Below are 16,160 nucleotides of genomic sequence, written 5' to 3' on the forward strand. Positions count from 1 at the left end.
CTCTCACTGTCCACTCTGCCTGTCAAAAATTAAAAAAAAAAATGTTAAGGGACTTAAAGGGAGATATAGACTCAAATACAATTGTAACAGAAAACTTCAACACTCCACTTTCAGCAATGGACAGATAAACCAAACAGAAAATGAACAAGGAAACAACAGAGTTAATCAACAGCATAGGCCAAATAGACCTAGCAGATATCTACAGAACCTTACACCCTACAGCCATAGAGTACACTATTTTCTCTCCAGTCCATGGAACATTCTCTAGGATAGACAATATGTTAAGACATGAAGTTAATCTCAGCAAATTCAAAAAAAAATGAAATCATACCATGCATCTTAGACCACAATGCAATGAAACTGGAAATCAGCAACTCAAGAATCTCTAAATCATATGGAAACACATGGAGAATGAACAAGATGTTTCTGAATGAACAATGGGTCATAGAAGAAATCAAAAGAGAAATCAAAAAATTTCTGGAAACAAATGAAGATGACAACACAACATACCAAATTTTGTGGGATACAGCAAAAGCAGTATTAAGAAGAAAGTTTATAGCAATTGGTGCCTACGTCAAGAAACCAGAAAGGCATCAAATAAATGACATATCTCTGTACCTCAAGGATCTGGAAAAATAACAGCAAACCAAATCCAAAACTAGTAGAAGAAAAGAAATAAAATTTTAAAAATCAACAAAATTGAAACAAAAAAAATACAAAAGATCAATATGAATAGCTGGTTTTTTGAAAAAAAAATAAAGAAAATTAACACATCATTGGCTCAACTAACTAAAAAAGAGAGAAGACCCAAATCAATAAAATTAGAGATGAAAAAGGAAATGCAACAACAGACACCACAGAAATAAAAAGAATCATTGGAAACCACTACAAAGAGCTGTGTACAAACAAACTGGGAAACCTTGAAGAAATAGATTCCTGGACACATGCAACCTACCAAAATTGAACCATAAGACATAGAAAACCTAAACAGACACATAACCAAGACAGAAATTTAATCAGTAATAAAGACCCTTCCAACCAAGAAAAGCCTAGGACCGGATGGCTTCACTGGTGTATACTATCAGAAATTTAAAGAAGAACTAATCCAATTCTTATCAAATTATTCAAAACAATTAAAAGAGAGGTTATCTCCCAAATTCTTCCATGAAGCCAGCATCACCTTAATTCCTAAACCCGGAAGAGATGCAACAGAGAAAGAGAAATATAGACCAATTTCCCTGATGAACATAATCGCCAAAATCTTCAACAAAATTCTGGCCAATCAAAATCAACAACACATCAGAAAGATTATTCACCCAGAGCAAGAGGAATTTATCCCTGTAATGCAGGGATGATTCAACATTTGCAAATCAATCAATGTGATACATCACATTAACAAATTGAAGAACAAAAACCATATGATTATTTCAATAGATGCAGGGAAAGCATTTGACAAAATTCAAGAACCTTTCATGATGAAAATTCTAAGCAAATTGGATTTAGAAGGAACATTCTTCAACACAATCAATGTAATTTATGACAAACACACAGCATAATATTGAATGGGATAAAGGTGGAAGCCTTCTCACTGATATCTGATACTAGACAGGGATGTTCACTTACACCATTGCTTTTCAGTATAGTCAATTCCATTCTACAATATCCTAGTAAGCGTACCAAAGGAAAAATTCACACCAATTGGATGCTTATGATTATTTCCAAAAACTTGGTACAAAGGTGATGGTATCCCTGGGGAAAACATCTGAAAAACAAAACTACACAGGAAAGGTGATTCATTGAGTTCTAAAAATACTAGTATAGTTTTATCCATTGTACATTACAATTTTTTAATTCAGGAGAAATTGAAGGAAATCCTCCAAGACCTGAAATTGATGAGAATACTCAGACAATCTTAGAAAATTTCAGCAGAACAACATCCGGAGGTGCGTTTGTGGTATCACAAGTTCCAAATACCGCCTTTCCTGACCCGTACCCACCTAGCCAAATCACAGACCTTGATGCCACTCCTGACGGAGATGAGATCACTCTGACATGGACAGCACCAGGAGAAGATTTTGATGTTGGAACAGGTAAGGACAAAGTAGCCTGTGGTTATGATTTAAGTGAGAGGTTCTCATTTTAAAAGCACGGGGATATGGGCTGGTGAAAGGAGAAGAGATTTTTGTTTTGTTTTGTTTTGTTTTTATTTTTGTTTTTGTTGGACAGGCAGAGTGGACAGTGAGCGAGAAAAACAGAGAGAAGGGTCTTCTTCCTTTTCTGTTGGTTCACCCCCCAAAATGGCCACCATGGTCGGCGCACCACGCCGATCCGAAGCCAGGAGCCAGGTGCTTCTCCTGATCTCCCATGTGGGTGCAGGGCCCAAGCACTTGGGCCATCCTCCATTGCACTCCTGGGCCACAGCAGAGAGCTGGACTGGAAGAGGGGCAACCGGGACAGAACCAGCATTCCAACCAGGACTGCAACCCAGGGTGCAGGCGCCGCAGGCGGAGGATTAGCCTAGTGAGCAGCGACGCCGGCCTGGAGAAGAGGTTTTAATTGTTAGCTGACAGTATCCATTTCATTGTCTATGGTATTTTTTTAATTTGAGAGGCAGAGAAATAGAAAGCAAGAGAGGGACAGAGACAGAGGGTGTCAGACAGAGAGAGCTCTGCTAGTTCACTCACCCAAATGCCTACAATGACAAGGATTACACATAGCAGACAACTGGAGTTGGGAACTCAGTATAGGTCTCCCACATAATTGGCGGGGACCCTCTTCTTCAAGCCATCATTTGCTGCCTCCCAAGTATACATTGTTAGGAAGCTGGAATAGAAATTGAACACATTCACTCCAATATGGGATATGGACATCATAACAAGCATCTTAATCCGTATGTCATCCACCTACCACTGATCCATTATTGTGAATCAAACTCATACATTTTAATCTAGTTCTACTTTTTTCATATGAAGGTGGTAGCATTTGACAGACCATGAAAGTCTGAATTCAGCTTCTTTTGGAGAATGAGCTAAAGCTTTTGATATGAGTATTGCTCAGTATAACAAAACAATATTTGAGGATAAATGGAAATGAATTGATGTGGCTTGTGATAGATACTAAACTTGCATAACTTTTTTTCTTAGTTGAACAGTATGTCATAAGAATAAGTGGAAGTATCCTCGACCTACGGGACAATTTTGATAATGCTCTTCAGGTTAACACTACTGGTCTGCAACCAAATGAGGCCAACTCCAAGGAAACTTTTACGTTTAAACCAGGAAACATCGAGGAAGAAAATGCAACCCACATATTCATTGCTATTCAAAGTGTAGATAAAAACAAATTGACATCAAAAATATCCAATATTGCACAAGTAGCTCTCTTTGTCCCTGAAGCAGATCCTAGCCCTGAGGAAAACCCAAACCATAGCAATTCTGGAATCAACATTTCTACCTTGGTGTTGTCAGTGGTTGGGTCTGTTGTGGTTGTTAGTATTATTATAAGCACCACAATTTGTGTCTTAACAAAGAGAAAATCTTCAAGCCAATCTGGAACAGTGTTCTAAAAAACCACATGAGTAAAGATATTTCTGATTTTTTTATTCATCTTGTGTGATCATGAACTCATAAAAATTAATTTTATGAAGTCTAGAAGATATACCTCGATTAAATATACACATCCATAGGTATGTGAAAAACTATGTCAATAGTCAAGTTTATCATTTTGTTTACTCATTATTTTATATCATAAATAGTTATGAATAAAGAATCTTTTTTCATATTGGTCTCTGTGTATTATTTTTCTGATGCAAAGTTTTCTAAAATGATATTTCAAATTTCATGAAGTTAACATTGTCTATTTTTAGAGAAATTTTGAAGAGTTATTTATTGACTTGAAAGGTGGAGTTGTTGAGAGAAAGAGGCAGAGGCAGAGAGACAGACAGAGATCTTCCATCTGCTAGTACACTCCCCAGAAGGCCGTGGCACCTGGAGCTGCGCCAGTACAAAGCCAGGAGCCAGGAGCTTCTTTGGGGTCTCCCATGGTTGCAGGGTCCCAATTACTTTGGCTATCATCCACTGCTTTCCCAGGTGCATTTGCAGGGAGCTGGATCGGAACTAGGGTAGCCAGGACTTGAACCAGTCCATATGGGATGTTGGTGCTGCAGGAGGTGGCTTAACCCACTGTGCCACAGCACCAGTCCCAAAATTATACATTTGAGTAGTAAAAATACAAATTATCAGATAACACGTAAAGATACCACCTGAGACACCAACATTCCATATGGGCAATGGGTCATGCCCAGCTGCATAACTTCTGATCCAGTTCCCTGCTAATGTGTCTGGAAAAAACAGTAGAAGATGACTCAAGTATTTGGGCTTCTGCCACCTACCTGAGTGACCAAATGAAGCTGCTGGATCTTTTGGCTTCAGTCTGGCTCAGCCTTGTCTGTTGTAGACACTTGGGGAGTGAATCAATAGATGGAAGACCTCTTTCTGTCTCTCCTTCTCTGTCTGTAACTCTTTTAAATAATAAATAAATCTTTAGGAAAAAAAAGATACCAAACAATTTTTTGGAAAAATGAATTCTGTCTTGCCAATATTCAGTACAAATTGATATTATATTCTCAGGAAGTCCTATGTGGAACAGGATAGCCCCTATCCCAAACACAGAAGCTAATGTGTATGAAGGTCCCAAATAGGAAAAAAAAAAAAAGCCTCTATCAACACCTATCCAAGAGGATGCTACCCCAGGAGATAGCCAGGCTGCAGTGTCACAAGCTGAGCATCTGCCCACAGGGTTCTACTCAAACTGTACTCCTCAGTGGTGGTCCACAGTCACAGTCTCAGCTGGTCATCCAGGACTGAGGGAACTGATGTCATATTCTCCTGTTGGTGCCAAGATGTCTGGTGTTGCAGTTCAGCGTGCCCCAGCAGAGTGTGTGAAAAGGGGAGAATCCAAATTGTGGTGCTGGATAAACATGCTCTGTGACACCAGCATAAAATAGGACCATGAAGAGCACAGCACAACATAGCACTGCAGCCGAAAAGAAAAATGTGGTTGCTAAGCTATGAATGGTTTTCAAAGATTCATTCCCAACACTTAGTCTTTACTTGCTCTGATGAACACAATGTATCTGACAATTTTGTATTCCTAGGAACCTTGAATTGCCTCGTTAAAATCATCTATATTACCTCGCAGGGCCCGCCCCTCTGGGCACTTCTTCCGGGTGGGTCCTCGGGCGGAGGCAATGGCACCCTGGGCGCTCCTCAGCCCCGGGGTCCTGGTGCCGACCCGGCACACCGTGCTGACCTGGGGGATCACGCTGGTGCTCTTTCTGCACGACACCCAGCTGCAGCAATGGGAAGAGCAAGGGCAGCTGCTCCTGCCGCTCACCTTCCTGCTGCTGGTGCTGGGCTCCCTGCTGCTCTACCTGGCTGTGTCGCTCATGGACCCAGGCTACGTGAAAGCCCAGCCCCAGGCCCAGGAGGAGCCCAAGGAAGAGCAGACGGCCATTGTTTCTCCGGCCATGCCCCTGCGGCGCTGCAGATACTGCCTGGTGATGCAGCCCCTGCGGTCCCGGCACTGCCGTGACTGCCGACCACCACTGCCCCTGGATGGGGAACTGTGTTGGGGAGCGCAACCACCCGCTCTTTGTGGCCTACCTGGCCCTGCAGCTGGTGGTGCTGCTGTGGGGCCTCTACCTGGCCTGGTCCGGCCTCCGCGTCTTCCAGCCCTGGGGGCTGTGGCTGCGCTCCAGCGGGCTCCTGTTCGCCGCCTTACTGCTGCTCGCTCTCTTCTTGCTGGTGGCCAGCCTGCTCCTGGCCTCGCACCTCTACCTGGTGGCCAGCAACACCACCACCTGGGAGTTCCTCTCCTCGCACCGCATCGCCTACCTCCGCCAGCGCCCCAGCAACCCCTTCGACGGCGGCCTGCCCCGCAACCTGGCCCACTTCTGTGGCTGGCCCTCGGGGTCCTGGGAGACCCTCTGGGCTGAGGAGGAGGAGGACGAGGACAGCAGCCAGGCTGTTTAGGGCCACTGAAGGCAGGGCCACCATCTCGTGCCTAAAAACCGGAGAGACTGTGTGTGCCTGGCCTGGGGCCAGCCCTTGGTGCGGCCTGGGGCTCTTCGGCACTGCCCACTCTTCCTTGGCTTCAGCACAGTTGCCAGGCAGAATCCCAGCCTCACTCAGCGGTGGCTCTGGCTTCCAGAGGCAGAAGAGGGCGAGCAGGGCTCACGCACAGATGGACGCCGGGCTCCACCGCGCAGGCCGGGCCGCCTCCAGTGCACAGTTATACAAATTTAATGATCCATAAAGCAAGTCAAGTATTAAAAACATAAACTGCTAAAAAAAATCATCTATATTAAAGGAAATCATGCATGGATGAAATAAAATAACTGTTGTTTTAAGATTCTATGTTTTGGGAAGTTTGCTCCACATCACTAGATTTACAAAGCAACCAATAACCCTGTTAGCCAAAATCACACCAGGGAAGCAGAGCCACTAGGAATTAAAAGAGTTTTAGGATGGGGAAGTACAGCACTAAAGTAAGGAATTGCAGGATCAGAAAAAAATCAATAAGCCTACCTAAAACATTGCTGTTGGGGTTCAGTGTTGGATGCTGGTTTCTAGGCATGACGAGAAAGTGTAGTGGGACAATGAGGGCAGTTGCTGTAGTAGTCTGAGAAAAATCATTGCCTCTGCCTGGCTAAACCTCTCTTGGTTTGTTGCTAAGAGTCCTGTGGTGGGCCAGGGACCACTGTGGGTCAGTGTGGCCAGCCTTTCAGGAAGGAGAGTCAGACATGGAATAGAGAATAGCAAGTTGGCCCAACTTTGTCTCGTTCCCTCCTATCTTTGCAGTGCCGGCCTCGATAGCAATACTTTCTGATAAATGCATCGTTAGGTAGTCTCATCATTGGGTGAACATCAGACCATACACATACACAAACTAAGGTAACAATAACATCATTAGGTGATAAGACTCTATGTAACCAGCATTACATAGGCAGTCTGTTGTTGACTGAGATGTATGTGGGACACAGTAGTATATGAGGTAAGGCATATGCTAATTGCCTTAACCATTCTTCATGGTGTACATATGTGAAAACAATCATGTTGCATCCCTTAGGATTAAGAGAATGGAGCCTCTGAAGGGGGAACGATGTACGAAGGAAGATAGGATAAAATTGATTAGATCCGTGAGCTATAAAGCCATGCTTTCACCACACAGCCTGTGTGATCTGATGCCCTACCTGACCCCACCTGTACGCCCACCTGCCAATCAGCCTACGTAACCACTCCCCTTTGGAAGTGTATAAAAGCCCTGGAAAATGGTGAGCCCAGCCCTTTTTTCCCTTCTTTGCCATTATTGCCCTTTGTTGCCCTTGTTGCCCCGCACCTTTGGGGCGCATGGCCTTTGGGTCACCTGCTCACGCTGCCTTCACTTTGCTACCCATGCTAAGCTGCTTATAGCTGCTCATAACCAAACACTTGCTGCACGTGGCTCCTGGCCTGCTCTCTGCTTTGTATGGATCTAGAATTCCCTTTCTCCCTTAGATACAGAAAGTATCTAAGGCGAAGAAAGTCTTTCAAATGCCCATCATGATCCTCTTTTCCCAAAGTCAATACGCAGGTAAACAGCTGAGAACAATACTTATATGTATTTCAAATGCCAAGATGTAAAAAAAAAAAAAAAAACTATTAGCTAAATTTACTTAGAGTAAGTGAGAGGCACTGGCCTAGAAAAAGCAACACGGTTACCATCTACCAGTCTCATACCTAAAGCACCTCACAATATAAGAATAGGACTACAAGTAGGCATTTGGCATAATGGTTAACACATCGCATGGGATGCCCACATTTTGTCTGGTGTGCCTGATTTAAGTCCCAGCTACACTGTTCCTGATCCAGCTTCCTTCTAATGCACACATGGGGAGGCAGCAGTTGGTGGCTCAAGTACGTGGTTCCTTGCTACCCAAGTGCAGGACCTGGATCAAGAGCCAGGCTCTTGGTTTCAGACTAGCACAGCCTTGGCTGCTGCAAGCATTTGGGAGTAAACCAGCAAATGGAAGGTCTCTCTTTTCCTCTCTCTCTCTCTCTCTCTCTCTCTCTCTTTCTCTCCTTCCATTTCAAATATAATAAAATAAAATAATTTGCAAAATAAAAAATAAGAAAAGGACTAAAACAGAAATAACTTGCTCTTTTAGGGAAGTGCCATGTTATAAAAGAGGAAAAAAAGCTTCTGAAAAAAGTGTAAATCTCAAAGGGACTCCAAGATGGCTGAATAGGGAAAAGACATGCTGCTTTTGACCACAGGTAACTACCAGAAGTAAAGCTGAGGAAGTGCATTCACATGGGAAAGCTAGAGAGAAGTTTACAATGGAAATTCTACAAAATAAAGGTGGACACCATAGAGTAGCATGGAAGGAATGCAGCACTGAGTGGAGACCCCACACAGTACTCCTGAAACCAGGGAATGGAGGACATGCCAGCATCTGAAACCAAAGTGAAAACAGACTGTGGCAAAAAATGCCACTGGTGATATTGCATGAGGGAGTACCTTGAGGACCACAAAGATTTTGAGTCCATCCTTACACCCTACCAGGGAGCAAGGAAAACATCTAGTACAGCAAAAGAAAAGCATATTTCTTTTTCTACATCACCCAAAAAAGGCACCCAGCAAGCAGAAAAGAGAATGGACCATTTGAAACCAGTAGAGACTGCAGCGGATCTCATTTGCCTGTGTATGTCCTGGAGATTTTAATAGAAGAAAAAATTCACAATCACTACTGCTTTTTGTCTGGCTGGGAGCATTGACAGGGGGCTGGACATCCACATAGGGCTGCAAGGTACCCCTGTCCTCTCAATGTATCACAAGCTCCAGGACTCAAACTTCCAGTAAGAAACACTCCTCATCAACAAAGATACATGCAGAAGGAAAGTGAAAGGATGAAAAAAAGATATTCCATACAGGAAGCAAAAATGAGCAGGAGTTGCCATCCTAATATCAGAGAAAATAGACTCTAACACAAAAACTGTTAAAACACACAAAGAAGGTCATTGTGATTAAGGGAGAAATTCAACAGTAAGATGTGACCATAAGAAATGAATATGCACCTGATTCCAGGGTGCTGGGTGATTTAAACAAATATTAATGGATCTAAATGGAGACATGGACTCCAAAACAATAGAGATGGGGGACTTTAACATCCCACATTCTTTTTTTATTTGAACAACCCACTTTCAAGAATGGACAGAACAACAAGGAAACAACAGATATTCTACACTATGGACCAAATGCACTTACTGATATCTGCAGAACATTACATTCCACAGTTGAAGATTACACATTCTTTTCATCAGTGCATGGACCTTTCTCTAGGATAGACCATATTCAAGGATGTAAAACAAGTCTCAGCAAATTAAAAAACGATTGAAATTATACCATGTTTCTTTCCTGACCACAATGGAATGAAGCTGTAATTAACAACGTGAAAATCTCTAGAAAATATGAAAACACATGGAACAAAACTCTCCTGAATGAACAATGGGTCGTAGAAGAAATTAAAAGGGAAATCAAGAAATTCCTGGAAACAAATGAAGAGGACAATACAACAAAAAAATTTGTGGGATAAAGCGAAAGCAGTATTAAGAAGGAAGTTTATAGCAATTAGTGTCTACATCAAGAGATTGGAAAGTACCAAATAAATGAGCTATCAATGCATCTCGAGGACCTAGAAAAACAACAAGCCAAACCCAAAAGTGGTAAGGGGGAAGAAATAATTAAAATTAGAGAAGAAATAAACAAAATTGAAACAAAAAAAAATCAGTGAAATGGGGAGCTGTTTTTTCACAAAAAAATAATAAAACTGATATATCATAGGCCAAAATAAACAAAAGGAGAGGGAGAAGACCCAAATCAATAAAAACAGAGATGGAAAAAGAAATGTAACAATGAATTAAATGGAAATAAAAATGAATTACTACAAAGAGATGTATGCCAACAAATTCAAAAATCCAGAAGAAATGGATTATTCCTTGACAAATATAATCTACTAAAATCGAGACCTGAAGACATAGAAAACCTGGAAAGATCAATAACCAAGATTGAGATTGAATCAGTAATAAGAACCCCCAACAAAGAAATTCCCAGAAATCAATCCACACATCTACAACCAAGTAACATTTGACAAAGGAGCTAAAATCAATCCCTGGAGATAGAACAGTCTCTTCAACAAATGGTGCTGGAAAATTGGATCTCTGCATACACAGGTATGAAATAACATTCCTTATATAAAAATCAAATCAAGATGGATCAAGGATCTAAATCTATCACTGATACCATCAAATTACCAGAAGAGAATCTGGGAGAAACTGAGAAAGACACTGAAATAGGCAAAAACCTCTTGGAAAATATGCCAGGAGTATAGGCAATCAAACAAGAACAGATAAATGGGATTACATCAAGCTAAGCAGCTTTTTGCACTGTAAAGGAAACACTCAACAAAGTGAATAGGCAATTGAAAGAATGGGAGAAAATATTTGCAAACTATGAAACTGATAAAGGATTAATACCCAGAATCTATAAAGAGCTCAATAAATTCAACAACAACAACAACAACAAAATAAAACAACAAACAATCCAGTTAAGAAATAGGCAAAGGATGTGAACAGCCACTTTTCAGAGGAAATTCAAATAGCCTACATGCACATGAAAAAATGCTCTGGATCACTAGACATCAAAGAATAGCAAATCAGAACCACAGTGAGGTTTCATCTTGCTCTAGTTAGTATGGCTCTTATACAGAAATCAAGAAACAATAAATGCTGGCCAGGATGTGAGGGAAAGGGTGCCCTAATCCACTGTTGGCAGGAATGTAAACTATTACAGCCATAATATAGCGGTACATATATAGAGATACTGCAGAAACTTGAAATAGATATACCATATAACCCAACAATCCCACTTTTGGAATTTACCCAAAGGAAATTAAAAGAACATAAGAAAGAGTTATCTGTATCCCCATGTTTATTGCAGCTCAATTCACAATAGCTAAGATATGGAATCAACCCAGATGACCATCAACTGATGCCTGAATAAAGAAAACATAATATATGTACACTATGGAATACTACTCAACCATTTAAAAAAATGAAATCCTGTCTTTCACAATAAAATGTATGTAACTGGAAAACATTATTTTTAGTGAAATAAGCTAGTCCCAAAAAGAAAAATACCATATGTTTTCCCTGACTTATGGTAACTAATATAATATAAAAATATAAGAGAGTACTAAAAAATAATGTGTGAAACTTACAATGTGGATTCAATGGTTGTTTACAGCCCTTGTCTCTACTGTTGATAGACAGTGTTTTCTTCTTGTTGTCATTTGTTGAATTCTCTTCTTAGTGTAGGGTTAATCTTCTGAGTATAAAATAAACTAGACCCGGTTGGGGCTCCGGATTCTATCCCGGTTGCCCCTCTTCCAGGCCAGCTCTCTGCTATGGCCCGGGAAGGCAGTGGAGGATGGCCCAAGTCCTTGGGCCCTGCACCCGCATGGGAGACCAGGAGAAGCACCTGGCTCCTGCGTTCGGATCAGCGAGATGCGCTGGCCGCAGCGGCCATTGGAGGGTGAACCAACGATAAAGGAAGACCTTTCTCTCTGTCTCTCTCTCACTATCCACTCTGCCTGTCAAAAAAATAAAAAAATAAAAAATAAACTAGAAACAGATCATTGCAAAACTTAAAAGAAAGAATACAAAAGGAATGAGGAGGGAGGGTGGGAGAATGGGTTTGAGGGAGGTTAAGGTGGGAAGTATCACTATAAAGCTCCTAAATCTCTATATATTAAATACATGAAATTTTTCCCCTTAAAAAATCTAAAAAGTGTAAATCTCAGGAGGCCATATAAACTCCTGCTGAGAAGAGTTCTGAGTGCTGCTAAGAATGAAAAAATGAGCAGGGGAGATAGACAGGCTTCCCTTGCACGCAGTAAAGATTCTGTGTACACTTGATACAACAAAGACCAAAGAATTTCTTACTGATAGAGTAGACATTGTAGAAGGTGGCTGGGATGAATCCACTTGAGATCTCCTTTCCTAAGGGATTTTGCAGAGGGATGAGCCTGCCTAGGCACATTCAAGAGCCTAATAGAGAATCAGTTTCCAGGCACCTACTACCTCAGTGTGGTCTGAAACCACACCACAGCTGGACAGGCTTGGAGGAGACACTGCCTTTTCTCTCCCTCCAAGATCCAAGCTAAATACCCCTCAGAAAAGGGAGAAGCAATTAATTGAGACTGAGGGCACACATCTCCTCTCCTATTTCAAGGCCTTAGGAAAGTAATTCTAGCTGAGTTAGAGGAAGAAAAATAAGAGAACTTTAGTTCCAATGAAAAACAAATGTAGGTTTCAATCACCAAACCAAGATAATTTTAATGTTAAAAAGTATGATAGTAATGTGGTTGGTTTAAATATCACTAATTGAAATTGTTGCCCACTAGTTGGTGGGGGGACCTCATCACAACAAAGCTAATAACAGCTACTGGGAAAAATATTATTTCTTCATGCTTATATGCAAATGAGTTGAGATTATTTAATAAACTGACTTCACAACACTCAAAATCAATAAATAATATAACTTCATAAACCCACTGATATACACAGACCATCCTCTGGGCATAAATTCTTGCCTGCCTTTACACTTCTTTCCCCCCTATATAGAATACATGTGTTTATCTTACCAGCATCCATTCTCCCTCCTTAAAGCAAAGATCTACTCACCCCACACTGGACTTTAAGGCAAGCCCTTAACTTCACTTCCAGTCTTTTCCTCCTATTTGTATTTCTGGTGGCCTCTGTGGCTTCTTTCCTTGGATGAACCAATTTCCCTCTATTTCTATCACTTATTTTTATATAATCCTCTTATCTGGTACAATCACATCATACAATCACAAAGGTTTAAATATACCTTATGTGAAGGCCATTATATCAGTTATTGACATCTGGGCAGAAGTCTGATGCTACAGGAGAGAATATGATAATATTTTCAAAGAGGGGGCCAGCGTTGTGGCACAGCAGGTTAAAGCCATGGTCTTCAGTCCTGGCATCCAATAAAGGCACCAGTTCAAGTCCCGGCTCCTCCACTTCCAATCCAGGTCTCTGCTATGGCCTTGGAAAGCTGTGGAAGATGACCCAAGTGTTTGGGTCCCTGCACCCTCACTGGAGACCTGGAAGGCCCAGCTCTGGCCATTGTGCCATCTGGTTAGTGAACCAATGGATGGAAGATCTCTCTCTCTCTGCCTCTGCCTCTCTGTAACTCTGTCTTTCAAATAAATAAATAAACCTTTAAGAAAAAAAAAAAAAAGAACCTACTGATCTATCGCTGACCATTCAAATGAAGGCCATGGATGCTGAAGACCACTCAGAATCCCACACCTAAGCAACCATTCTAGCTACTTGTAGCTTTTAAGGGTCAATATAGAGGTTTTCAGGATTGGAAGAGGTGAGACGACAGGCATTTTCTTTTTTCTGAGACACTTCCTGTTCTCAGGTTTAGCTGTGGAGGTTCTCGACATGATGATGAGTTTTGGCCCAGGTAGTTTCTACAAAAATTTATCTTGTAGGTGCATCATCCTTGCACAGTAGCAATAAAAGTAGGAATTCCTTAATATCCTTATAACAACAGTGTGAGCCAGAAAAGTTTGTAGCTTTTTCTCCCAAATTTTCCTGAAAGGTTACAACTGCATGTTCAGCCTCTCAGTTTCCTTAGACCAAGAAACTGTTTCCATTGTAAGAATTCTGGAGTTTCTAAGAAGATACCAGTCGAGTACAGCCTCCTGGAATACATTTGTTCAAAAACCTATAATCAGTCATTTTTAGGTTACCCAGAGAGGTTCAGAAGCAAAATGAATGAATTTTAAAATTATATTGTTTTCAGAGTAGCATTTATATTACGGAACAATGTGGCTTAGTATCTCCCCAAATAGCCAGAAGTGAGCCAGTAATCTCCCCACTGTTCAAGAAGTGGCCCCACACAGTAAGGTGGGCTGCCCAAGGGTGAACTACTCAGCCTCTGTAGTACAGAACAGGTGGCTGTCATTGTTCTTAGATAAGCCAGGTGCTTTGGGTAGCAATGTTCAGATTCTTTTAAAAATCTGCCATTAGTCTGTGACCATACCACCCTGAATGCGCTCAATCTCATCTAAAAATCTGCCATTGGACATTTCATTTTTGCAAATTTTAACTCTACATTCTCTGTCCTAATCCTTACCTCTTGTTTGCAAAGAAGTCAAAGGCTTGCACATGTCTGAAAACCCCAAATGGGTGCTATTTATAGATGTGACAATATCGAGCATCATGTCTAGCGTATCTCTTTTGAAATTATAGACCTCTATAGGTGCAGTATATGGTGATAGTTACTATCAGATAATCATGTATAAGATTCTTTTCTTCATAACCTCTCAGCCTTTATAGTTCAGTTTAGGGTGACACAAGTGACTCAAGACATCTTAACTTTTATATTCTCCTCTTGTTATATATTTTTAAACACTGATGATAAGTTATCCTATAGCTAGTTTCTGTTTGCTCCACATTGCCAGGATGGACTTGTCCTGGCTGTTGAGCGATCTGATTGCCAAGCTGGAAATGGGTGTGGGGAAATAGCTGACAGCCAAGAATCAGTGTCATAAGCCCCTTTGCCACATATTTGAGCAAGAAAATATTTGGAAGGTCTTTAAGCTAAGTTTACGTGGAGTCCATTGTTAAATTCAGCTTTATTAGTTCTGTGGAAGGGAGCTATCATCTCAAGTGCCAAACCAACAAATCAAGTTTGAATCTTAAAAACAATGAACAAGGGCCAACACTATGTCATAGTGAAAACCTCTGCTGTTGAGGTCATTTTGGGAGTGAACTAGCAGATGGAAGATCGATCTATCTTCTCTCTCTCTCTCTCTCTGGCTTTCCTCTGTAAGTCTGACTTTCAAATCAATAAATAAATCTTTTTAAAAAAGGAGCAGAGTTGGAATTTAATAGCAGGCATATTGTAGTTGATTATTTGCATAAATATGCAAGAAAAGTTGATTAAATATAGAGTAATATCAGATTTAGAAAACTCTGAAAGTTAGGAGGCTTAACCAAGAAGGACACTTTTTTTTTTAACTGTACTACCTAATATTTTGAAGTTTTAAGATCTATTAAGGAGTTACAATTTTACTTACTCATTGCAAGGCTGGGAGCCCTTGAAATAAGACATTATGTATATATTTTTAGATGTGCTAAAATTTCAAATTGTATTCTATTATGAAGAGAACAGATTCTTAATGAACTTGGGCAAATAGTCACATTGCCAAAAAAAATTCATATAAGTAGTTTTTCAATTTTGGAGGAATTCAGTAGGAAAATGGTAAATTTTTCATCTTTGTTTGCAAAAATATATTTTGCCAAAATGTCACAAACGCTTTAAGAAAGAATTTATTTTAATCTAGAAGACAAAACATTTAAATATAGAACCAGCAATGTTTTCAGTAAAAGACAAAGGAATGTGTAAATTACAGTTCATTGAGTCTTATGTAATTACTGTGTTTTATTTGAACTTTACTAGCAGTTTCATGAAACATTTTGTTTCTGTATCAGAGTTACTGAAAATTTAGTTGGTTTATTGATCTTTTGTCAGAAACTTGTATTTATAAATATTTGTTAGTCTTTTCTGAGTGTAAATGTTTCCAGAGAAGAACAAGAACTGTGGATGATAAAAGACTTAAAATCACCATGATTCAAATTTAGATGACAGTTCAATAATCAATAAGGAGATTTTCATTGTTTGTATTGCATACAACATTTTAAAAAGCACAATGAGGTTTTACAAACTATTCCATCCTTTGAGGCCTCTGGGCCTGTGATGAAAGGGGAAATCTCAAAGATCTTTTAAAGGTCTCCAGTTCCATTTTTTAACTAAGATAACAACCATGACTGATAGCATCACATCAGAACTTTTATCATAAATGTTATATAGACTCCAGAAAATTAACATCAATAACATGCCTATGTACATACAACTTAAAGTTGAGCAGTACTTTACAACTTGAAAACACTTTCCTTAGCATCCAAGTAAGCTTAATTAGCTGATTCTCTACAAGAAGAGAACCACATCCTTTGAGGATC

At 40.4% G+C, this 16,160-nt stretch overlaps 1 protein-coding gene and 1 pseudogene across 1 annotated transcript in view; both read left to right on the forward strand.

The window, feature by feature from the left end:
- Nucleotides 1-3,565, forward strand: part of LOC133760835 (calcium-activated chloride channel regulator 4-like) — a 35,216-nt gene extending 31,651 nt beyond the window's left edge. The window contains exons 13-14 of the mRNA XM_062193429.1: nucleotides 1,857-2,090; nucleotides 3,144-3,565. Of these exons, the coding sequence (XP_062049413.1) occupies nucleotides 1,857-2,090; nucleotides 3,144-3,565 (656 nt within the window). The remainder of the gene's footprint in view (nucleotides 1-1,856; nucleotides 2,091-3,143) is intronic.
- A 1,683-nt stretch (nucleotides 3,566-5,248) lies between these two features.
- LOC133760836 (palmitoyltransferase ZDHHC12-like) lies at nucleotides 5,249-6,042 on the forward strand (annotated as a pseudogene).
- The last annotated feature ends 10,118 nt before the right edge of the window (nucleotides 6,043-16,160 follow it).

The sequence above is a fragment of the Lepus europaeus genome, chromosome 5, assembly GCF_033115175.1.
Source record: "Lepus europaeus isolate LE1 chromosome 5, mLepTim1.pri, whole genome shotgun sequence".
NCBI classification, from domain to species: Eukaryota; Metazoa; Chordata; class Mammalia; order Lagomorpha; family Leporidae; genus Lepus; species Lepus europaeus.